At 46.7% G+C, this 24,935-nt stretch overlaps 1 protein-coding gene across 1 annotated transcript in view; it reads left to right on the plus strand.

The window, feature by feature from the left end:
* The first annotated feature begins 1,722 nt into the window (after nt 1-1,722).
* The window catches only part of GRID2IP (Grid2 interacting protein), an 837,949-nt gene continuing 814,736 nt past the window's right edge, over nt 1,723-24,935 (plus strand). Inside the window, exon 1 of the mRNA XM_069647354.1 lies at nt 1,723-2,154. Within this exon, the coding sequence (XP_069503455.1) occupies nt 2,091-2,154 (64 nt within the window). The 5' untranslated portion in view covers nt 1,723-2,090. The remainder of the gene's footprint in view (nt 2,155-24,935) is intronic.

The raw sequence follows: 24,935 nt of genomic DNA on the forward strand, positions 1-24,935 counted from the left end.
GGGCATGGCTTTGCAGGGTCCGTCCCATAGGTCTGTTGGGGGCAGGCCCCATTCACAGATCGGGATCACCCGACGTGGTCCCTCAGTGCGGCGCTCACACTGCGAATACATGGGTGGGGGTCACTCCACCCTCTCCGGATCACCAGAGCTACCCACGTGGCTGGGGGCACCCAGCACACTGAAGCCTCGGCTCTGGGGGCATCCAAGCCGGGGTTGCACCAGTAGCCATGATCACATGGCGTTAGCAGCCTTCAGGGACAGCGTTTCCCAGCAGGGGCACTGTCCTCATGCTGGGCCCGTCCTCGGGCCCACAGCACGCAGTGTGGCATCAGCATGGTGCAGCAGAAAGAACGACACCGGAGTCCTGTGTTGGAGTGACTCCTGAGCCGGAAGCGGCTCGTATCTTTTATTAAGTTGGTCACGTGGCTGCTGCCACGTGACCCATTACAACATCCTGGGAGCTACCATGCCCCCAGGAGGGGTGCCATGCAACAAGGTTTGAGCCCAGAGAGACAGTACAGTGACCACTGTGCACTGATGCTGGTGGCCTTTACTGTGGCTGTCTGAAACGCGCCGATTTCTTGCCTTGTTACAGCATGCTTTCCTCTCCCAATGTACGTGGCAAGGGCCAGAAAGCAGCACGTTAGAGCTGTATAAAACAACTAGCTTTTAGCTACACACATAGCTCTCAACCATTTCTGTCGCAAAGGCTGGTGAAAACACCCGATTTTATTTTTGGCGGGTGGGTGAGGCCCATTCAAATGAATGGGAGTGAAGGAGGCTTGGTGGGTGAGTCAGCTGTTTACAAGGCGGGTGACACCCGCCAAAAGCGTGTGAGTTGAGAGCTATGTACACATGGTGTAGGATAAGCGATCTTGCATTCTCTCTTGCGCGCGCACGTGCGTAGCCTCTTTCAATGTCGTCTCTCTCTTGCACGCATGTGCGCGGCCTCTTTCAATGACGTCTCTCGCGCGCGCGCGCGTGGCCTCTTTCAATGTCGCCTCTCACGCGTGCACGCGCATGGCCTCTTTCAATGTCGTCTCCCTCGGGTGCGCCCGGGCGTGGCCTCTTTCAATGTCGTCTCTCTCGGGTGCGCACGCGCCTTGCCTCTTTCAATGTCTCTCCACGCTCTATCCTTCCCTTCCTCCACTGTCTCTTCCTCTGTCACTGTCTCACTCTATGACTTTGCTGTAACCACTGGATCCTGTAACCAAGAGACTGCAGTTGAGTTTGTGATGCGTTATAGGGAGTACATTTAAAAAAAGTCTTAAAACATAACCAATGCTGTTCTCTGAACATATTGGAAGTCATGATATGTCTGGCAGTAATTCGGTGGTCAATCCGTTGAATTACTGCCAAAATCAATTACTATTCCCCCCAATCCTGTTATTACCACAGGAGTGCTATTAGTAAAGGAGAGGATTTAGCTAGAGCTTTTTGTTTCAGATGTGTCTTCCGCTTTACCATAAAAACTCATTATATGGCGGTGCGGTAATGTGGTGGTAAAGTGTCAGGTTCCCACTTTACCGCTCTTTTTACCCGCACCGCTTTATGTACACATAATGATGCCGGCTTACCTTACAGGGAGAGTTCCCTGTTGCTGTCGCCCAGTCTCGTTCCACCAGATCCTGTAAATCCCCCTAATACCTTTAAGGGTTTAATTTCTTCCTGCACGCGCCTGTCGGGGCCCATTAGATGGATTCTCTCATGTCTTTCCACCCGCCGTCTGCTCTGAACGTAGACCCTGTTGCTGAACAGTGCCTCGGGACTATGTTATTGCGCACTACTGCGCCATCAGCCTGGACACCGGAGACCTGTGCTATACCTCTGGAGAGTTCAGTGTGGAACAGGCCCATCATCCTTTCTGGTCTCTCCACGCCGAGTCTGCACAGGTGCTGGCAATGCCAGAGTGAGGCGTGGACACTGATAACTACTTACCATACCCTAAACAGAGAAAAGCGACTGTGGAGACCACCCATGGATGGAACACCAGAGGGGGGCTTCTGCTCCTTCAGTCGCCCGTGTGGCGGTTTGAGGCCCCTGGGTGGAGGTCCCTGGTGGTGGGATGCATCAACTGCCAAAATCAAGCAATGCCACAATATGTAAAGGCCCGGAGAGCAGTATCTTCCCGCTTGGCCCAGGCCAGATGTTTCTGTAAGTACATGTTTTGTCTGTAGATGGGGGAATCATGTCATATTAAGTGAGCCGGGTGTCTTATAACAGAATTCGCTGTACTCGTATCATAAACTGATCTAGCTGTCGCTCTCTGTCTTCCCGTGTCTGCACTCACTCCCACTCAGCTGTCTCCTCTCTCTCTCTCTCTCTCTCTCTCTCTCTCTCTCTCTCTTTCTCCCTTTCTTTTTCTCTTTGCGAAAGTCGCATTGTCAGGTGCTCGGTCTGGTATACTCCCACTGTCTCCCTCACTGTCTTGTGTGAATGCTCCCTGGTGCGCCCTCTCTTTCTCGGTTTGTCTGGACTTGTAGGCTCCGTTCTCCATGTCTCTGTGTCAGTGCACATGCACACGTTCTCTGAGAGCAGGGTGCTGTGCTCTCCAACCCTATGCCCCCCCCCCCCCTTGTTTAATGTTCCCCTCTGCTCTCTTACCCTCCTTCCCCTCCTCCATCCGTCCAGCCGTCTTTCTTCCTCTCTTTATTTCTGCCTGTCTCTCTGTTTGTGTCACTCCCCTCGGTCACTCACTCTATCGTTATCTCTCTCATGCTCTCCTTCTTGCTCTCTCAGTGCGCCTCTCCCGCTTTTTCTTTCTCTCTCTCTCTCCCCATCTCTATATCTCCGCCTCTATGTATGCCCCCCTATCTTTCTCTCTCTCTCTACATACATGGTGACGATTTACTAACTACACTTCTTTTTCCGTAACTTTACAACAAACATGTTTTGCCTAAGCAAAGTGTAAGTTATGCCACAATGCGGCATTCACGAAGCCAGATACTGCAATTTGGCGGTAGTTAAACCTTGTGCAAAATTCAGTACAAGTTGCGCCTGATTCACTAAGAAAACTCACACTACAAAATAGCCAGTCTTACTTCCAGAGGCGGAAATGACACCTTTGCAAGTGAATGCAGGAGCCAAATTACAGGACTAAAAATCTCCATTATTTTTTCTTATACAAACATTATTCCCCATACATCTCTACACCTGCTCCATCCATCCCACTCAGTCCTGCCCTCACATGTTAACTTTAGCACTTCAAAGAACACATTTGCACCATGAGTGTGCAGGTGTAACACGACGCAGGAGATACGTTTTTGCAGCTGTTGAAAAGTTAGGTGAATTCCAGCAAGCTTACGCCTTGTGGGTGTATCTGCCATGCACACCCCAGACACCCCTGACACACACTCAAAAGCTGGGTCACACCCAACTGACACACCCATTTCTAGTAAGTTACACCAAAACTTTACATTTTAGTCATAATAAGGTCCACCATCATCAACTTTATTTCGGTTAGTCAACCATAAAGGTACATATAATTAGGATAAAACATAGGACAATAAATTTCATAAAAATAAAATAAATGAGCTGCAAATCAACCATTTAATCACAGTATATCTATAAAGTGCATGTAATTGATCTTAAAACAGCAATAACATTTTGCAGGTGAATACTAAAAGATCATTGTTCGGTTGTCATGCCAGCGAATAGAACATAATTGGAGGAGAGTCAACAGCTCGCAGCCTCGCTTACACTGCTGTATATACCTGGTTGTTGTGTTAAGGACTTGGCTCTTAACATCCATACCCTATAGATGTAATGGGTGGTTGGTCTAACAACATGAATGTCCAGACACTGACACATTTCACCGCACTTGCTGTTTGCCGAATTTTAACCGCTCTCCGTAAGGGGGTCGGATACATTTTTCTGAGGGGCTGCAAAATAGCAAAAAGAGCATAAGTGTCTCCTTACCCTCTTTACATAGTGGAAAAATGCTTGTATTGCCAGTAAGCCACTTTTGCATGACTAACGCCAACGGGAAGTTTCCTAATCAGAAGTGTAAATACAGTGCCTTTTCATACGCTGGGTATTTCAGGTCCAAATATTGGTTGTAACCCATAGTGTGCTTTAGTTCTGGGCAATGCTGCAGTGCCTCACAAAGCGAGGCAGGGTAACTGCTGTTACGATCAGCAGGCCCGGAGAGGGGCAGCACAACCTCTCCCCCTCTATGCTCCTCTCCTCCCCGTCTAGTCGAAGAGACACACAGTCTGTTCAGGACAATGCTGAGGAAGGGTGAGGTGTGAGCAATCACCTCACCTTTCCTTTATGCAACTATGTGCTAAGCACCGAAGGAAACCAACAGGCAGGCAGCAATCAGGTTCAAAGACCTGCCCCCCCCCCGAGGGGCCAGATAGTCGGCTATCCGGCCGTGGGCTGACACATAACAGCCTCCACTACTATACATATCAAAGACCCAGGGTTCCCCTGGGTCTTATAAATACAGAGCGGCAGGCTCTGAGAAAACACAATCAGTGTGCCTTAGTTCAAGGTAATCGGGGCCCGATTTGAGGGCAGCAGCATCCACCAACACATTTTCATTACCCATCTGTTTGGACCTTTCTTTTATTGACACACAAAGGGCTGGGATTATGTTTGTAGGGTTCAGCCATATCCCAGGTAAATCCATATCCTGAAGGAAAGACTTCACATGAGAAACCCACTCTAACGTTTTGCCTACCGCCATAGCCACACGACTGAGTACTGCATTCCAGTATTTCTCAAGACCGTGCTGCCTCCACAGTCTGGCCCAAAAGAGGGCAGGCCTGGCAAGGATCTGAACACCCACCGGGGTGCAGCCCACCTCCAGAAATGCCAATGCTGATGGAGCATTAACTGGTAACAGTAATCGTTTCTTCAGAATCCTATGTTCAGTGGTACATAACATCGACACATTACTGTAGTCCCGCAGTTCAGGGCTGAGGGAATAGCCTGTTTATTGATTAGGTACAACGCTGGGGAGATTGTACCCCTGCCATGTTTGGCATCAAAGGCCACAGTAGCTCCACCAACCTTTTCTAGCGTGGTTGATGATTTTAACACCTGAGCAGTCCAACCACCCTGTTCCTCAAATCTTAACCCCACGTAGTCACGAAATCCCACTTGTTCAAGCAGAGAACCGTCAACTTTAACTTTTAGTGGGGTTCGCTTTGCGCCTTTTGGATGGAAAACCATCACTTTAGATTTTTCAACATTCAAGCTGAGATCAAGCCCATTGCATGTCTGCACAAAAACAGCCAAGGGTGTTTACCAATAAGCATTTTTTCATATTATACTCTTTGAAATACTCTTGTTAGAAATTGAAAGGGAAAATAGCACTGATGAGGGTTCCTGGCTGCTTTAGGAATGGCAACACCAGTTGAAGACATGGGTCAGATTCATAGATGACATTTTTGGCATTTGGTCAGGCAGTAGACAAGATCTTCAAGAGTTTCTGATATTCCTTAATGGGATCGACCAACGTATCCAGTTTACTATTGAGATAGGTAATCCTAATGTACATTATCTTGACGTACAAACAGTCATCCAAGCCCATAGAATTACCACTGCGCTGTACACAAAGCCTAAAGACCGTAATAATCTGCTCCATCGGCTCAGCTTTCACCCGCCCAAAACTCTTCAGAATCTGCCTTATGGGCAGATGTTAAGGGTTAAAAGGATTGTAAGTGACCCTGAGGACTGCCGCTTGCAATTACAGAAACTACAAGAGAAATTGCAAGCAAGAGGATATCCAGAGACTGATTTAGCTATTGCCCATGACAAAACCGATGCACAAGAACGGCAGCAACTGTTGGTGAAGAAACCTGTGAAAGACAGTCCTGAATTAGTTTTCATTACCAAATATTCAATACAAAGTAAGCAAATTAAGGCCATAATACACAACAGATGGAATGTTCTCACAAGCGACGAACGGACTGCTGACCTGTTTCCTACTCCACCAACATTTGCGTATCAGAAGAGCAGTAACCTGCAGAACTTATTAGTTCAAACCAAAGAGAAAATACCCGCCAAGAGACCAGACAAATTCCCTGGGACTCATCCTTGCATGAGCTGTGGGAATTGTAACAGCATCATCAAAGGTAGCACAGTTACACATCCAAGAACTGGCAAAAGGTTCGCACTAAGACAACATGCTACATGCCTTTCTGAGAATGTTATTTACGCGATAAAGTGTCCCTGTGGAAAGTATTACGTGGGAGAGACCTCACGCAAAATCAGGATCAGGATAAACAAGCATAAATCAAACATCAGGAATAACAATAGGATGTCAGCTGTAGCCAGACACTTCAATGACAATGGGCACACGGTGAGCCAATTGAGATTTCACGTGCTAGAAGTTATGTTTCCCAAAGGACAATCTCGAGACATCAAACAGTGGCGAGCGCACAAGGAGGCTTTTTGGATCAACAAACTCGACTCGCTGTCACCGAATGGAATGAACGAGGAACTGGACCTCAGTTATTTCCTTTGATGCTTGAGTAACTGTATTATGATATACTGTGTAGTTGATAATGTATGATATGTCAGAATTTACCATGACATTGAGCCAATCCTAGGCTCACTTAGGATATGCCAACAGGGGTGTGGTCAAGAATGTACTTATTTCTAAAGATATACAACATGACCTTTATGACCAATAAGGTACTGTATACTCGCTTTGGATTCATCCAGGCTACCATCTCCATACTGTCGGAGAATTATGTCTTAAATTCCTTCTTTTCTTCCTTCTTGCTTTCATAGGATTATTTCACCTGATGATAATCTTAGATATAGTACCCGGGGCATTCGCAACGTTGATCTGCTCTTTACTCTCTTTTTACCTCTTTTACCTCTAACTAAGGATATTTACAGGGGAGCTTAAACTCCTCTCGCCTATGCCAGTGCACACTGTGGCGATAGGTTTCAAGACAAGGTAGGCGTATTTTTAACTATAGAAATGGTGTTGATTTCATTTATTTTTTATTCTTTAATTTTTCTCTCCCTCATTATGCTTGGTTTCACATTTCCCAGTTTGATTTTTTTATGATTCTATATTATTATTTTGACATTATTTTCATCCATGTAGAAATGTTATGTAATTACGCTCCTATTTTATTTCGCAATGTGAACTCAACCATTATTACTACGAGCTCACCTTACAAGACATGTAATACTCGGGATACACACCAGTAGCCTTTCCAACATGGCCGCCGGCATTTCTCAGTACTCGCGGCTCCATGTGTTGCTTGGCAACGTGACACGAACAACATTTAGCACTATGGCTACCACAAACGCGTCCTAGTGGCGTCTTCGCATGGCTCGCCTTCTTTCTACTGTCAGGTAAGAGTCAAGATTGAGCGTTATGGTGCTCTTAGGCATCTGAACCCTTCTAATGGAATGGAACTCTGACACGGCGCGTCTCGCGCTACATGTCAACTTCAGAGCCTTTGTTATAAGATGAAATAATGACACGCCGGGTGCCGCGCTTCATGGCTCTCTTATGAGCGACTATGCTCGTAGGCGTCCGTGCGTCTTTAGTTAAATGGTAACTTTGACACACTGCTAATCGCGTTGCATGTCTCTTCCAGACAAGAGTCTGCACACAAAGTAAAACGCCGGCACACGCATAGAAACGCCAGTCAAGCACGTTTACTTTGGAAGTGTTGATGTGAAATTCAAGTCCATGCTGTATCTTTGGCAAGGTCAGTGTTGAAATAGTCACGTCATTACTTGATGCCTATTAGATAAAACGATATATGGCATTTTGGTGGTCATTTTTCTACCTTTTTCTTTTCTTCTTTCTTTGCTGTAATCTCACAGTTTATCATCACGCACATAAAATGGGATTTCACATATGTATTTTTTACATTATTTTTACTTTTTTACTATTGGTATCCGTTGGTAATCTTATGGTTCATGACATGTATGGACTCTTTATTACATGTAACCTTTCTCCTGGTATGTGTTGAAATCGTGTTGTTCATTGCGGTTATTGTCATTGAACATGTGCATCCATGTAGCCACTTTGGGCATAATGAATCCACACCCGGCATACTTGAAAAACTCCTAAATCATGATGATGATGTATACGTTGATGACTTTATTTTCTTGCTATGTTATGATCCCTGTGGATTTGCTTTATAATTACTGTATGTTCAATTAATTAATGTTGCTGACATATTGTGGGTTATCCAACAGATTTGTTTGCTCAATTTTCTAGCACTCGAATCTGATTAGTTTGTGAATGAGCTGGCCCTGACGAAGGAACAGTGTTCTGAAATGTATTGGCCAATTGTTTGAGCTCGCCCTGCACATCTGCTTTTTCTAAGATGTACAATTACTTAAATTGATGACGAAAATCATTTTTTGCAGTAAACTGACAGAAGTTAATTATTTTGTGCTTTGAACCACATTGAATCTATACACCACGAGTGGTGTATGGGAGTCCAGCCCGCACTGCTGGCTTAACGGTCTTGGTCCTTACCCCCTGTTTTCGTTGTGTGCCGTTCCACGGAGGCACCTTTTCCAGCGGGTTTGCACCCTTCTTTAAATTCCAAATTAGTAATGATTTAACCATAAGAGTTACCTAACAAAATGAAGGTTGTGAGCGTTCACCACACACATTTCTGCTTTAGGAATTTAAGAATACCCACAGATCATTATTCTTGACAAGTATGTCTCTGAGAAAAGGGTTAAATGCCTGTAGTACATAGTTCACACTGGGATTGGTGCTCTTTTCATTTTTCACAACACTCACCCTAACATTAAAGCGTTTGTACATTTGAACGATATATATATAATAATAATAATAATTTAATTAATAATAATAACAATAATAATAATAATAATAATTTAACATTTATTTAGCGTTACGAACCCTCATGTATCCAAGCGCTGCTTATTATTACCCCTGGTGCGTGGTGCCCATTGTGTATATATATATATATATAGAAACAATCCTCTCATTATACAATCATTTTCTTTGATTATGTCTCTGCAGTCCTTTGCTCTCTTACTCTTAGTTTGCTCCCCTGCTGCTTTCTGGTTCTGCCATTTTTTGTTTTGCATACTTGGTCATTTAGAGGCAGCCATTTCTCTCTTCATTTGCATTCCACCTTCCCCCAGCTTGTGCCAGTATCATGCCTAGTGTTATTTCTAGCTGCTGTGTATGACTTTTAAGACTTTGATGGTTTTAAATGTACTTTGCAACTTTGCACATGTTTATGCTGCTATTTCAGCTTTTGCATATTTGCACATATTGATGTTGCTATGCTCTTTCGAAGCTAGTGCTGTATTTTGCAATCTTGCACACATAGATGCTGCTATCATGTTACTGCTGATTTGCACATGTTTATGCTGCTATTTCTTGTTTGCACTTGCACTTTACCATAACCATTGCCTGTGTCACACTTTCATATTGATGACTAGCTACTAGTTACATGCATGAGCTCCTTTTATTCCAATATGGGGTTGGGAAATGGTCGCCTTATGTCTTTATCTAGTGTCATTTATGTATTTTTTATTCTTGCAGTCTATGCAGTATTTTCACTTTACCAATTGTATGTATATTATGACTATGGGGGTTTTCCGTGTTGAACTTGCAAACTAAATTTGATTCATAGTGGAACTGTGGGTGTGTGGAACTGTGGGTGTGCCTGGCGCGGACCTGTGGTACCAACCTTATTATTTTGGGTCCTTTACCATTCCAATGTTATTTTGTCCTTTTTGTGCACTTTGCACTGCATAAGACACTTTAATCTATTGTCCCCTTTTCATTGGGATCCACCCCTGTTCCCATTGTCGGCCACTGCTGCCCTCCATTCCAACATGGCTGCCACCCTTTCCATCCCTCCATGTACGTTCACAGTTTCATTGACATAGCAATAGGACTGCACCTTCCAGCTATGAGAGTGCTCTGGTCCTTCTTTCCCTCACGTGATCAAGCGCTCAGTTGAGCGTGAAATGCGTTGTGTGCGGGTCGTGCCTCTAGGCGTCCTGCCTCTGTTTTTGCTGCTGCCTTTCCGGACGTGTTTTTTATTCTATTTTTGTATTACCCATTAAATTAAATTTATGACCATTCCTACGTTGTGAGCTGCGCTAATTTTTGTTCACTTGGGCCCCTTTATTCTGTCCGCGGAGAGTGCGGTTCCCTTTTCCTCTTTGTCTTTTCGATATATATATATATATATATATATATATATATATATATATATATATATATATATATATATGGGAAAACATTTGTCTGCCCCTAAACTGCGCTCTGCCTCATTATTGAGCTGGTGCTATTGGACTAGAGCGGACAGGGCTCTAAAATGTGCAGAAGAATGTCAGCAAAAAGATACAGGTAGGCAGATAAACAACACCTCCAACTTAATACCAAACTTGCCCAAGCACTCACAACCATTTACTAACTTTAAAAAAAAAGTCTTTAATTAATCAAAAGTTGTGCAAAATGTTATAAAAAGCATACATGGCAATACTACAAGCCTGAGGAAGCTCGCGAGTCGAGCGGAACGCGTGGCGTCTTTCCACCCGTTGGGGTGAGTGGTGCCTGGTGCCTGGTCTGACCAGGTATTGCCATGTATGCTTTTTATAACATTTTGCACAACTTTTGATTAATTAAAGACATTTTTTTTAAACTTAGTAAATGGTCGTGAGTGCTTGGGCAAGTTTGGTATTAATTTGGAGGTGGTGTTTATCTGCCTACCTGTATCTTTTTGCTATATATATATATATATATATTACACGGTACGCTGTAGCGGCCGTTTAGTTATGGTAAAAATGCTGAACTCATAGGAAGAGCACTTTTTGGGTGGCTTATAAAAAGAAGTTTGGTGAGATATCGTCCAGGGGGCCCAAAGTTATAGGGGGTCCAAAATTATAATTTTTTTCCATAGACTGAATGGACAAAAACTTTGCGCACGCATACAGGTCAAGCCGTTGGATAGATTTTCATGAAATATGCAGCAGGAGGGGTGGCTTAGTCCCGAAAGCGTGCTTTTGTATATTCTGTAATAATCAGTGCTGTACTTTAAAAAAAAGACAGTGGTGTGGCAGCGGTATCAGTGCGTACTGCATGCAGCAATTTGCTGGTACGTCGTTAGGCGAGTACCTTGTGTAGTGAATGCGGGTAGCCTTCATTACGGCTGCATAGGTGCTGAGGTGACTCTTTCTGTTGTTACTACTGGCATGCTCCATTGCAGATAGCGAGTGCATAGCACATGACATGAGCATTTTTACATAGGGTGTAGTATGCTTTGTTGTGTGTGGTAAGCTCCTAGTGCATTGGATGCATGGCGGCAGGCCTTGGATGCATGGCTGCAGGCTTTGCACTGAAAAGTATGCCCATTGGTTGCAAGTATGTTTCATATTGTTGCCTTGGGTGTGTGGTTTGTCAGCATTGTACACATTGTTGGTTGCATGGGTGTGGTGATTGTTAGCACGATCTCCAGTTTTGGGTACATGGCTGGAGATGGTGGAGTGAACAGTCTTGCAGTGTGTCCACTGGGCAAAGTGTTGAAGTACTGTGCGTATAGAAGTGGTTTGGAAACTTACCGTATTTTCAATTCCTTTGCAATCAATACAAAAAAAGTTGGTAGATTTTTCGGTAGCCATGTAGCTAGTAGTTTCCCATTGTTTTTGAGTAAATACTGTGCAAACTGCACAAGTTGCATCACATTTTATCAAAAACTGGCACTTGCGTGAAATTGAAAAAGTCTGGCACAAAAAAGATGGAATAGCCTTTGCAACTGTGGGCCACTTTTTCATTGGTGCCTGAGACAATTTTATGGCCCAGTTCAAATGTGACGCTGACCTAGCAGGGGGTTCTGCAGATCAGAAGCAGCTAGGTGAGGTGCTTTGGCAGAGAAGTGCATTGTTTCAGTACTCGAACTGTCAAATTTCTGGCACTGTGAAGTTCCATTAGTGTTCACAGCTGTACAGCTATTTAGGGCTGAACTACTTTCTGGGTTGAAGGCGGACAAGGGCCCGACAGAGGAATTTAAACGTGATTTCCTCCACATTACATGTCACGTGGTAGCGGCCGTATAGTTATGGTTAACTTGCTAATCTCATAGGAAGACCACTTTTTGGGCGGCTTATAACTTCGCTCTCCCTCGACGAATTCGTATAAACCTTTGAAAAAACTTTATGGCGCACTCTGAATTTTTTGGGGAAGTTGGGTGACGTTTCCTGGATCGGGGCGAAAGTTATAGGGATGGGTCCCAAACATTGTTTTTCCATATACTGAATGGAGAAAAACTTTGCGCAGGTCTACAGGTCCAAACGGCTGGACGGATTTTCACCAAATTTGCAGCACGAGGAACGCCTTGGTCCAGAAAGCGGGCTTTTGTGAATTTGGTGATAATTAGTCCTGTCCTTCTTTTAAAAGCAGGTAAAATGTACCTGTAATAAAATTAGTGCTATCTGGCTCTGCTCTGCGGTCTCATTTCCCTGTTTCCTCTGCAGTCAGAAGTCTGATTGGGCTGGAGTGTGGCGTGATGTTGGCGGACATTGGATTGCCCGTTAGTTGGCTGGAGGGAAGCGTGATGTGCATCATAAGTTTGGGTAACGTCGCTATGTTGTAGTCGAGGATAATGCGGTGCCGAAAGGGGCTGGAAAACATGCGCTCCGGCATATTGTGGTGGGAAGATGGGATGGAAAGGGAGGGGGATTGTATCCGTGCGTACTGCGCCAATTTGCTGGGACCTCCTCAGGCAACTAGCTTTTATGGTGACTGCAGGTAGCCTTCTTTACGGCACGATATGTCCTGAGGCAACCTGTTTGTGTGGTGGGTGCTGGCTGCCTCAATTGAAGATAAGGAGTGCATTGCACATGACATGAGCATTTTGGCATAGGGTGTACCAGGCTTGTGTGTGGTAAGCACCTAGCACCTGCAATGTATGGCTGAACATGTGATTGCGCATTTCCGATATTGTGGCCATTGCGCATATTACTGATTACTGCATTGTACTATGATGTATTGGTGCTGTGTACTTAATAGACTGCTCGGAGCAGGGGCAATGTTCTGAAGATTTTGTGGTTTGGTTGACAGTAGAAAAATACTATGTGAGTGGAAGTGGGTAGAGATGCTGGAGGCTGTGTTATGTTTGTCGATTTTGCTAACTACCTACATATTTCGATGCATGGCAATATTATGGTGCAGGGGTTGGGTAGCAGTGCCGGTGGCTGTTTTATGTTTGTGGGTTGTAGTACCTGGCCACATGTTCACATACATGGTTGCATAATGTTGCCGTGGATGTGGCCAAGGCATAAGTGCTTGGGTGCATGGCTAGAGGCTGTAGGCCGTAGCAGTACTGGTGGTTGTATAACGTTTGTGGGTGCTGGTACCTGGCCACAAGTTGACATGAATGGCTGCATAACGTTGCGGTGGCTGTGGCCAAGGCCTAAGCTCTTGAGTGCATGATCAGCATGGCCAAAGGCCGTAGGCCGTAGGCCATGCACCCAAGAGCATGGCAACAGTCTGATACTGCTATATGGATTTTCTTTTCGAATTGCCTAGAAGGTCTACATTTGGCGCAAATCATGCGTTCAACTGAAGCCTACTTTACAATGAGCTGTACCCCTGTTCATAGAGAGGTATTGTAGGGTTTCATTTCCTGCCACCATGCGGCGAGAAAAACAAAGTCAGGCGCCAACTTGTTACCATGACATTGTGCATTTCTGCTGCAAAGTATGCAGGTTATGTACACCTTCCTCGGGCACTAGTTGCAAGTAGGTTTCACATTGTTGCTTTGTATGTGTCGTGTGTCACCATTGTACATATTGTTGGTTGAATGGGTGTGGTGATTTTTGTTCCATCCTACAGTTTTGCGTCCATGGCTGGAAATGATGGAGTCCACAGTCCTGCAAAGATTGCACTGGGTAATGTGTTGGAATATTGTGTTTATAAAAGTGCGTAGGGTTCCAGTGCATATTTTATGTGGTTGGGTTGTGGCTATTCCGCAGATTAGAGTACTGCACAGTACTATGCTGTTTTGGTGTGTGTACTTCATAGACTGCTGCACACAGGGCCAATGGTCTGAAGATTTAGTGGTTTGGTTGGCAGTACAAAAATACTATGTCAGTGGAAGTGGGTAGGAGTTCCGGTGGCTGCATTACGTTTGTGGGTTCTGGTACCTGGCCAAATGTTTGCATGCATGGCTGCATAACGTTGCTGTAGATGTGCCCAAGGCCTAGGCTCTTGGGTACATGGGCAAAGGCCGTAGGCCATGCACCGAAGATGGTAGGCCGTGGCCACACCCACCACAATGTTATGCAGCTATGCATGCCAACAATGTGATACTGGTGCATGGATTTTGTTTTTGAATTGTATAGAGCCTGTACATTTGGCACACTTCATGCTTAGCACTTAAGCCTATTTTACACTGAGCTTTTCCCCTGTTGATAGAGAGGTATGACAGGTTTCCATTTCCGGCTACCATGCAGTTATAAAGACAAAATTAATGCAGCAATGTCTTCATATTTGATTGTGCATTTCCAATGCTAAGTACTCACTTATGTACAACTTCTCTTTACGAACATGGAGACATGTTGGTGCATTGTACATGGTGCACTGCATGTACAGCTGACACAATATATACATGTACATTTATGGCCACTAGCTACTATTTATATGTGCAGTGAGATACGAATGAACAGTGTATGTTGGCAGACTCTGTGTGCAATGGGTGCACATACGTGGGTGTCAGGGCCATTTTATGGATTCTAGTGCCTTTGGGGAAGGAGATTTTTGGGCCTGTGCTTCATGAAAGGAAACAAATTCCTTTAGACCTGTTTGAAAGATTGTACATGCTTGCTAATGTACGAAGTGTAGTGACCTGACCTGGTTGTGTTGCCTGTGTGTTACATTACAGCTATTGGTGTGAACATTTTGTTGCCACAGGACACGTGTAGGTGTGTGAAGGTATTAAGGTTGCACTTACTTTTTTTTCCATCCGCATTGTACGTGGAAAGCATTCATGTTATGTGTTGCCTATGGTATTGTATATGTAAGGTGGAATGATTATCGGAATTGGAAGGCCTATACAATATGCTATGGTTTGCATTTTGTACCACCTGTTGAAATGGAATGGATTCACAGTTAGGTATAGATACAGAGAGAAAGCGTTCATTAGGGACTTCTTCCGGAATGACATGTTGCAGACAGTGCCTGTATGTCTCCACATGTAGGAAATCGGAACAATTTCATTTATGGGTATGTTTTTTCTTTCCAATATCTGCAGTAAGTACATTACCACTTCCTGTGGATTTCCTCGTCCATTTGACATTTTCTATTGCAGCACAGTACTCCAATTCCTGCCTTATTTCTCAACCCCTGTAACTGTTTGCAGGATTGTGTGCAGCATTTTTGTCCAGCCCTATTATTTGTAAACACAATTGGTGTGAGCCCTTTCAATACATGCTTTAACCCCTTAAGTGCCAGCGATGAGCCGGGTCGTCAGTTGAAACCCCTCCAGGTTGCCACCGACGAGCCAGCTCGTCGGTTCTGGCACTCTGTTTTGCTCGATCCCTGCAAAGCAGGGATCGAGCAAAACTGTAATCCAACCCCCGGGCTATGTGAGGGGGAGGGCGCCCCTCACTGCCAGGGGGCTGGATTACCTTCTGTTTCACATTGGCGTGCGTCACGCACGCCGGCGTGAAACCGAAATTTTTTTTCACTGAAGCAGCCATTTCGGGCTGCTGCAGTGAAAATACAAGGTGAGTCTTCACCTTTCTCCCCCTCAATCTCCGGCTGTATTTCAAGCCGGAGATCGAGGGAGGTATCGTTGGAAAGGGGAGATCCTCCCCTTTCCAACGATACCTTTTGTGACAGCATTGCTGGGTGCGGATCGGGCGCAGGGCACTTGATCCGCGCCTAGCAATGCTCACTAGACACCAGGGATGTCTTTGAATGCGGCAGGGAGGTGGGGGCTGCTTACAGTAAGCAGCCCTCGCCCCCCCCGGCCACCAAAGCATGGGGGCACAGATATAACGACCCGTGGGGGCAGACAGGAGACCATCTGCCCTCAGGGGAGGGGGCATACAAAAAAAGAATTAAACAAAAATAAAAAATGAAAATCGAACAGGGGGGTGGGGTGGGGGAACAGCAGATTTTTTTGCCCACACTTGAAAGGGTGGTGGCCCTCCCACACCAAGTGGAAAGGGGGGCCACCCCTTGTAGCCCTCCCTCCCGTGGTAATCCACAGAGGTCTGCCTTGCGCAAATTGTCCCAGTTTTTATTAGCCACAATCCCCGACAAAGTGTGATATTTGGTGGGGAAAAACACAATGTTCACTTTGTCTGGGGTTCTGGGTAATAAATTCTGGGCCGTTTCGCGCAAGTCAGACCTCTGCGCATTCCCACGGTGTCCTCTTTTGGGAAATGCATGGGGTTCCCTGTTTTCCTTGCTGGCTTCGACACCCTAGGCCCAAATCTGTAGGTTGCCCACATGAACAAATTGTGCTGTGACGAAAGGCTTGGGGTTCCCAGTGGGTTACCCTTTTCCTTTTGCACCCCCGGTAGGTGCACCCACACATGTGAGGTACCGTTTTCATCGGGACACATGTGCGGACGCGGGAAGGTAGGCATGTGTTGTTGGCAGTGTGTTTCGGTGGGTGGCCAGAGCGAAATGTCTCAGAATTGTCTTCATTTCCAGCCAATTTCAGAGACATTTCCCTGTGTCCACTCACCGAAACATGTCGCCAACAACAAATGTCATACCTTCTTGCGTTCTCACAGATGTCCCGACCAAAACGGTACCTCACATGTGTGGGTGCACCTACCGGGGGCGCAAAAGTAAAAGGGTAACCCGCTGGTAACCCCAAGCCTTTCGCCACAGCACAATTTGTTCATGTGGCCAACCTACAGATTTGGGCCTAGGGTGTCCAAGCCAGCAAGGAAAACAGGGTACCCCATGCATTTCCCAAAAGAGGACACCCGTGGGAATGCACAGAGGTCTGACTTGCACGAAGCAGCCCAGAATTTATTAGCCAGAACCCCAGACAAAGTGAAAATTGTGTGTTTTTCCCCACCAAATATCACACTTTGTCGAGGATTGTGGCTATTAAAAATTGGGGCAATTTGCGCAAGGCAGACCTCTGTGGATTCCCACGGGTGTCCTCTTTTGGTAAATGCATGGGGTTCCCTGTTTCCCTTGCTGGCTTCGACACCCTAGGCCCAAATCTGTAGGTTGCCCACATGAACAAAATGGGCAGTGGCGAAAGGCTTGGGGTTCCCAGTGGGTTACCCTTTTCCTTTTGAGCCCCCGGTAGGTGCACCCACACATGCGAGGTACCGTTTTCATCGGGACACGTGTGGGGACGCGGGAAGGTAGGCCATGTGTTGTTGGCGCTGTGTTTCGGTGGGGGGCCAGAGCGAAATGTCTGAGGATTGTCTTCATTTCCAGCCAATTTCAGAGACATTTCCCTGTGTCCACTGACCGAAACACGTCGCCAACAACAGATGTCATACCTTCTCGCGTTCCCACAGGTGTCCCGACGAAAAATGTACCTCACATGTGTGGGTGCACCTACCAGGGGCGCAAAAGGAAAAGGGTAACCCGCTGGTAACCCCAAGCCTTTCGCCACAGCACAATTTGTTCATGTGGGCAACCTACAGATTTGGGCCTAGAGTGTCGAACCCAGCAAGGAAACCAGGGAACCCCATGCATTTCCCAAAAGAGGACACCCGTGGGAATGCACAGAGGTCTGACTTGCGCGAAGCGGCCCAGAATCTACTACCCAGAACCCCCGGCAATGTCCAAATTTGGGGGTAAAAAACACAATTTCCAGACATTTCACTCTGCTCAACCTCCGAAACATGCCGCCAACAACAGATGTCATACCTTCCCGCATTCCCACAGTTGTCCCAAAGAAAATGGTACCTCACATGTGTGGGTTCGCCAATCTAGCCGCAAAGGGAAAAGGCTAACCCACTCGTAACCACAAAAGGGTTTGGGGAGCTAACCTGCAGATTTGGGCATAGGCTGTCCAAGCCACCAAGGAAAACTGGGAACCTCATGCATTTCTGAAAAGAGGGCACCAGTAGGAATCCACAGAGGTCTAACTTGCGCGAAGCGGACCAGAATGTTTTACCCAGAACCCCCGACAAAGTGAAAAATGTGGGTTTTTTCCCACATTTCAGACTTTGCGGGGGTGTCTGGGTAATACATTCTGGGGCGATTTGGGCAAATCATACCTCTGCGGATTCCCACGGGTGTCCTCTTTTCGGAAATGCATGGGGTTCCCTGTTTTCCCTGGTGGCTTGGACACCCGAGGCCCATATCTGTATGTTGTGCTGGTCGGCAGAGCGTCTAAAATTCCGGTCTGAAAACAGACTTGGGGTTACTTGTGTTTTAGGCTTTCCCCTTGGCGGCCAGGTAGGTACACCCACACATGTGGGGTACTGTTTTCATCGGGACACCAGTGGGAACGCGGGACAGTAGGCCATGTGTTGTTGGGGGCGTGTTTCGATGGGTGAGCCGAGCGAAATGTGCGGAAAATGCGTTTTTTTTCCCACATTTCGGACTTTGCGAGGGTGTCTGGGTAATAAATTCTGGGGCGATCTGGGCAAATCATACCACTGCAGATTCCCAAGGGTGTCCTCTTTTCGGAAATGCATGGGGTTCCCTGTTTTCCCTGGTGGCTTGGACACCCGAGGCCCATATCTGTATGTTGTGTTGGTCGGCATAGCGTCTCAAATTCCGGTCTGAAAACAGACTTGGGGTTACTTGTGTTTTAGGCTTTCCCCTTGGCGGCCAGGTAGGTGCACCCACACATGTGAGGTACCGTTTTCATCGGGACACCTGTGGGAACACGGGACGGTAGGCCATGTCTTGTTGGGGGTGTGTTTCGATGGGTGAGCCAATCGCAATGTGTGGAAAATGCGTTTTTTTCCCCACATTTCGGACTTTGCGGGGGTGTCTGGGTAATAAATTCTGGGGCCATTTGGGCAAATCATACCTCTGCGGATTCCCATGGGTGTCCTCTTTTCGGAAATGCATGGGGTTCCCTGTTTTCCCTGCTGGCTTGGACACCCGAGGCCCATATCTGGATGTTGTGCCGGTCGACGGAGCGTCTCAAATTCCGGTCTGAAAACAGACTTGGGGTTACTTGTGTTTTAGGCTTTCCCCTTGGCGGCCAGGTAGGTGCACCCACACATGTGAGGTACCGTTTTCATTAGGGACACCTGTGGGAAGGCGGGACGGTAGGCCATGTGTTGTTGGGCGCGTGTTTCGATGGGTGAGCCAAGCGAAATGTGCGTTTTTTTTCTCCACGTTTCGGACTTTGCGGGGGTGTCTGGGTAATACATTCTGGGGCGATTTGGGCAAATCATACCTCTGCGGATTCCCACGGGTGTCCTCTTTTTGGAAATGCATGGGGTTCCCTGTTTTCCTTGGTGGCTTGGACACCCGAGGCCCATATCTGTAAGTTGTGCCTGTCGGAGGAGCGTCTCAAATTCCGGTCTGAAAACAGACTTGGGCTTACTTGTGTTTTAGGCTTTCCCCTTGGCGGCCAGGTAGGTGCACCCACACATGTGAGGTACCGTCTTCATCGGGACACCTGTGGGAACACGGGACGGTAGGCCAAGTGTTGTTGGGGGCGTGTTTTGATGGTTGCGCCGAGCGAAATGTGCAGAAAATGCATTTATTTTCCCACATTTCGGACTTTGCGGGGGTGTCTGGGTAATACATTCTGTGGCGATTTGGGCAAATCACACCTCTGCGGATTCCCAAGGGTGTCCTCTTTTCGGAAATGCATGGGGTTCCCTGTTTTCCCTGGTGGCTTGGATACCCAAGGCCCATATCTGTATGTTATGCCGGTCAGCAGAGCGTCTCAAATTCCGGTCTGAAAACAGACTTGGGGTTACTTGTGTTTTAGGCTTTCCCCTTGGCGGCCGGGTAGGTGCACCCACACATGTGAGGTACCGTTTTCATCGGGACACCTGTGGGAACGCGGGACGGTAGGCCATGTGTTGTTGGGGGCGTGTTTCGATGGGTGAGCCGAGCGAAATATGCGGAAAATGCTATTTTCTTCCCACATTTCAGACTTTGCGGGGGTGTCTGGGTAATACATTCTGGGGCGATTTGGGCAAATCATACCTCTGTGGATTCCCAAGGGTGTCCTCTTTTCGGAAATGCATGGGGTTCCCTGTTTTCTCTGGTGGCTTGGACACCCGAGGCCCATATCTGTATGTTGTGCCGGTCGGCAGAGCGTCTCAAATTCCGGTCTGAAAACAGACTTGGGGTTACTTGTGTTTTAGACTTTCTCCTTGGCGGCCAGGTAGGTGCACCCACACATGTGAGGTACCGCTTTTATCGAGACACCTGTGGGAACGCGGGACGGTAGGCCATGTGTTGTTGGGGGGCATGTTTCGATGGGTGAGCCGAGCGAAATGTGCGGAAAATGCATTTTTTTTCCCACATTTTGGACTTTGCTGGGGTGTCTGGATAATAAATTCTGGGGCGATTTGGGCAAATCATACCTCTGCAGATTCCCACGGGTGTCCTCTTTTCGGAAATGCATGGGGTTCCCTGTTTTCCCTGGTGGCTTGGACACCCGAGGCCCATATCTGTATGTTGTGCCCGTCGGCAGAGCGTCTCAAATTCCGGTCTGAAAACAGACTTGGCGTTACTTGTGTTTTAGGCTTTCCCCTTGGCGGCCAGGTAGGTTCACCCACACATGTGAGGTACCATATTCATCGGGACACCTGTGGGAACGCGGGACGGTTGGCCATGTGTTGTTGGGGACGTGTTTCGATGGTTGAGCTGAGGGAAATATGCGAAAAATGTGTTTTTTTTTCCCACATTTCGGACTTTGCGGGGGTGTCTGGGTAATACATTCTGGGGCGATTTGGGCAAATCATACCTCTGCGGATTCCCACGGGTGTCCTCTTTTCGGAAATGCATGGGGTTCCCTGTTTTCCCTGCTGGCTTGGACACCCGAGGCCCATATCTGGATGTTGTGCCAGTCGGCAGAGCGTCTCAAATTCCGGTCTGAAAACAGACTTGGGGTTACTTGTGTTTTACGCTTTCCCCTTGGCGGCCAGGTAGGTGCACCCACACATGTGAGGTACCGTTTTCATTGGGACACCTGTGGGAACGCGGGACGGTAGGCCATGTGTTGTTGGGCGCGTGTTTCGATGGGTGAACCGAGCGAAATGTGCGTTTTTTTCTCCACTTTTTCGGACTTTGCGGGGGTGTCTGGGTAATACATTCTGGGGCAATTTGGGCAAATCATACCTCTGCGGATTCCCACTGGTGTCCTCTTTTTGGAAATGCATGGGCTTCCCTGTTTTCCTTGGTGGCTTGGACACCTGAGGCCCATATCTGTAAGTTGTGCCGGTCGGAGGAGCGTCTCAAATTCCGGTCTGAAAACAGACTTGGGGTTACTTGTGTTTTAGGCTTTCCCCTTGGCGGCCAGGTAGGTGCACCCACACATGTGAGGTACCGTCTTCATCGGGACACCTGTGGGTACGCGGGACGGTAGGCCATGTGTTGTTGGGGGCGTGTTTCGATGGTTGAGCTGAGCGAAATGTGCAGAAAATGCGTTTTTTTCCCACATTTCGGACTTTGCGGGGGTGTCTGGGTAATAAATTCTGGGGCGATTTGGGCAAATCATACCTCTGCGGATTCCCAAGGGTGTCCTCTTTTCGGAAATGCATGGGGTTCCCTGTTTTCCCTGGTGGCTTGGATACATGAGGCCCATATCTGTATGTTGTGCCGGTCAGCAGAGCGTCTCAAATTCCGGTCTGAAAACAGACTTGGGGTTACTTGTGTTTTAGGCTTTCCCCTTGGCGGCCGGGTAGGTGCACCCACACATTTGAGGTACCGATTTCATCGGGACACCTGTGGGAACGCGGGACCGTAGGCCATGTGTTGTTGGGGCGTGTTTCGATGGGTGAGCCGAGCGAAATGTGCGCAAACGTCCGCTCCCACAACTAATTATAGGTGGTTCACAAGATGCAGACATGCGGCTCGTACTGGCGTTGTACGGATGCCTCCATTGTGATTGCAGATAGGCCGGGCAGGTGCGGTGTCCGTAGGACACCTCCCTTTTGCTTAATGGCGGTCATTCCCACCAGTACTGTGTGCCGCTGCGTCATGACAGGATTTTAAAAACAAAGGAAAAGCCACATATACACTCAGCAACAATTTACATATCAACCTTTATTTCCACACATTCATAGATCCTGTTAGGAAAGGTAGGCAGTAGCAGAAGTGGATAAATATTGTGGGGAATTGGGGATTTGTACAAGTTGGTCGGGAAGAAAGGAATTGAGGTGGGAAGAAAGGAATTGAGGTATTATCGTAATGTCTCTCATCACACAGATTTTGAGGAGATGGCGGCCTGTGAAATGGGGAAGGGGTACACGTGCAGGTCGGGTAGTGGTATTTTATTTTGTCCATAATATGTCCTTGTACGTAATCTTTTAAGGCGGCAAACTTGTTCACCAATTCCTCCATTTTGGCTTCCAGGCTGTCAACTTTGCCATTTACAGAGTTTCTTTCCTTTCCTGTACTCGTATGCTGTTGTGGAAGGGGTGCCGCTTGTGCTTTCCAGTACTTACTCTAGCCATTCATTCTTTGTTCCTATGTAAAGCAGCAGTGTGGTAAGATTGTTGAAGCCAGACGTCACTTCTCTTGTTGGTGCATTCCGTTATGGTGTACTCCCTATGCCTTTGTTCTGTTTCTTTCATAAGTACACAGTTTGCAGACCTACTCTATTTTCCCTTGCAATTCACGTACATGGTGCTGTTAGTATATGTTTCTTTGTGTTTGCTGAATGCTACAACTATGTAAGAGAACCTCTGCCTTTCTGAGATGGTTGGATGCCACCCGATGTCCACGACCAGACGCATTATCTGCGACTGCTGTGCACATTAACATGGTGCCAGCAGGTTCAGTATGTTGTATGGTACATCTTTACAAACTAAGGGTATCCTGGTAAAAACTTATGAAATTCAGTGAAAAAAACATTGCTAAAGGGACATTATGGTTAAGTTGCACTAGTAAAAACCTATGAAATTACATGTAAAAACGTTGTTAAAGGGACGTTATGGTTACAGGTAAAACTGAAAAACCTCAAAAAGCAACCATACCTCACGCCACCACCGTGCACTGCTAACACTAACGCCCATGACATCAAAGGTGACATCACAAATGTCATTGATGATCTCATCTTGTCCCTGGAGACCCCTGATTGGGCATGCCCACAACCCAGAAGCAGATTGGAACCCTGTTTACTGCCTCAATACACCTTTGAGCTGGCTTGACTCACTTCCAGCCACTACAGGACCCCCAATGATGATTTTGGCACTCTACGAAATTTGAACTGCTTACCTGCTTCTTCTAACTGTTTTTGACACTGACTCGACCTAATGTGGCACATCGTCGCTGCGACTCAATCGCCGGCTCACCACTGTGGAAGCACCCGATTTGCTGCATCCCAAGCAGTTACTCGATCCAACGGAAGCATAACATAACGACTTGAAAACCGACTCACATGCTGGAAGCCATCGACTCGCCCATCTCAAACACTGATTTGACCCAGTGGACGCATCATTTTGGCCCGACTCGATCGCCGACGTAAGCAGTTGGGACCCATCAACTTGAACCTTCTGAAGCACTGACTCACTGCATGACCACTTGTAATGACCTAGTTTCCAATGTAACGATGCACTCTTTTTGTCTGTAACATGTATTCTTGCTCTATATTTCACTTTTGTCAAGACTTGCCTCCCTCCTGTGAAAACAACGTGTATGTAACCATTAACTTGTAAAATGTGCGCCCAGATGCCCCAGGGCAAGGTGCGCAATATAAATAAACAAATACAAATATACAATCCAAAGAGATCCCCATCTAAAAGGTGACCCCATGCTGACTAGCCACTAAATCAATATGACTCAACCCTCTCGACATCGGCTTCACTGCAGAAAAGTTCCCAGAAGCTCAGCTTGACACTATTGAGCACTAAAGACGGTATTTTGACTTGTAAGCCCTCCTCCTTGCCTTTCAAAGACATATCTTTGAACGGTAACATGGCTGCTCAAATCGTTTTTCTGGGCAGCCCTACCTGTTAACCCAAAGTGCCCCTTATTCTCGATTACTGCATTCTCTGGGGTCCTTTACAGGGCTGGGTCTTTAGTGTTTTAAATATGTTGTGTGCATTGTTTTTAATTTCATGTCATTTTAGCTATAGGCTGGTGCTACAATCCCACGGCAAGTAAGCACCCATCTGCGCTGCCCGGCTAATCTTTCACAAAGTAAGCACAAGAACCGAGGAGGAGAGCCCAGCCTGGGAAATCAACAATTTTACGGCTAAAGAAACGTCAGAAACAGGCCCAGAGTTGGCTTTTTATTTGTCAGACTAGCATGCATTTTATATACAGCTACATGCATTATTTTGCTGAACTAAATCGAATTTATTAGCCAGGCTCTGTGACACAGTCAGTAAGTGTTGTGACTCATACCTCAAAGGTTGGAGGTTCGAACCAATCCTCCAGCTCCAACATTCTAAACGTGTTGGGAAAAATAAGTTACAATTTCTATATGACAACACTAGGCACTTTCCCAGCACGAGAAACAGCCACCTTGGGCATTTCAACTGTATAAATGTAAATAACAACTGTTACAAGCAAACAGGAGCAGAGAGCTCAATATTTGACAACTGTGCAGAGATTGCTGACACAGCAGGGGAAACTCATTGGGACTTATCTCTACAACCGAAACGGGTAAAAAGAAAACATGGGTCCCAAACGCAAATCACGGGATGCCACTGCACCAGCACAAAAACCCAAGTCCCCACACCCATTGGCAGCCTTAGAAGCAGCAGAGCATTACGGTTGGGCTTGGGTGAGGGAGAATATGTTCGGCCTACCAAGGGATGGGAAAACCATGCCACTCATCCAAGATGACGTCACTACACCAACAAAGAGACAGAAAGTGACG

This window comes from Ambystoma mexicanum, chromosome 2q (genome assembly GCF_040938575.1).
Source record: "Ambystoma mexicanum isolate Mex_15411 chromosome 2q, UKY_AmexF1_1, whole genome shotgun sequence".
Classification (NCBI taxonomy): Eukaryota; Metazoa; Chordata; class Amphibia; order Caudata; family Ambystomatidae; genus Ambystoma; species Ambystoma mexicanum.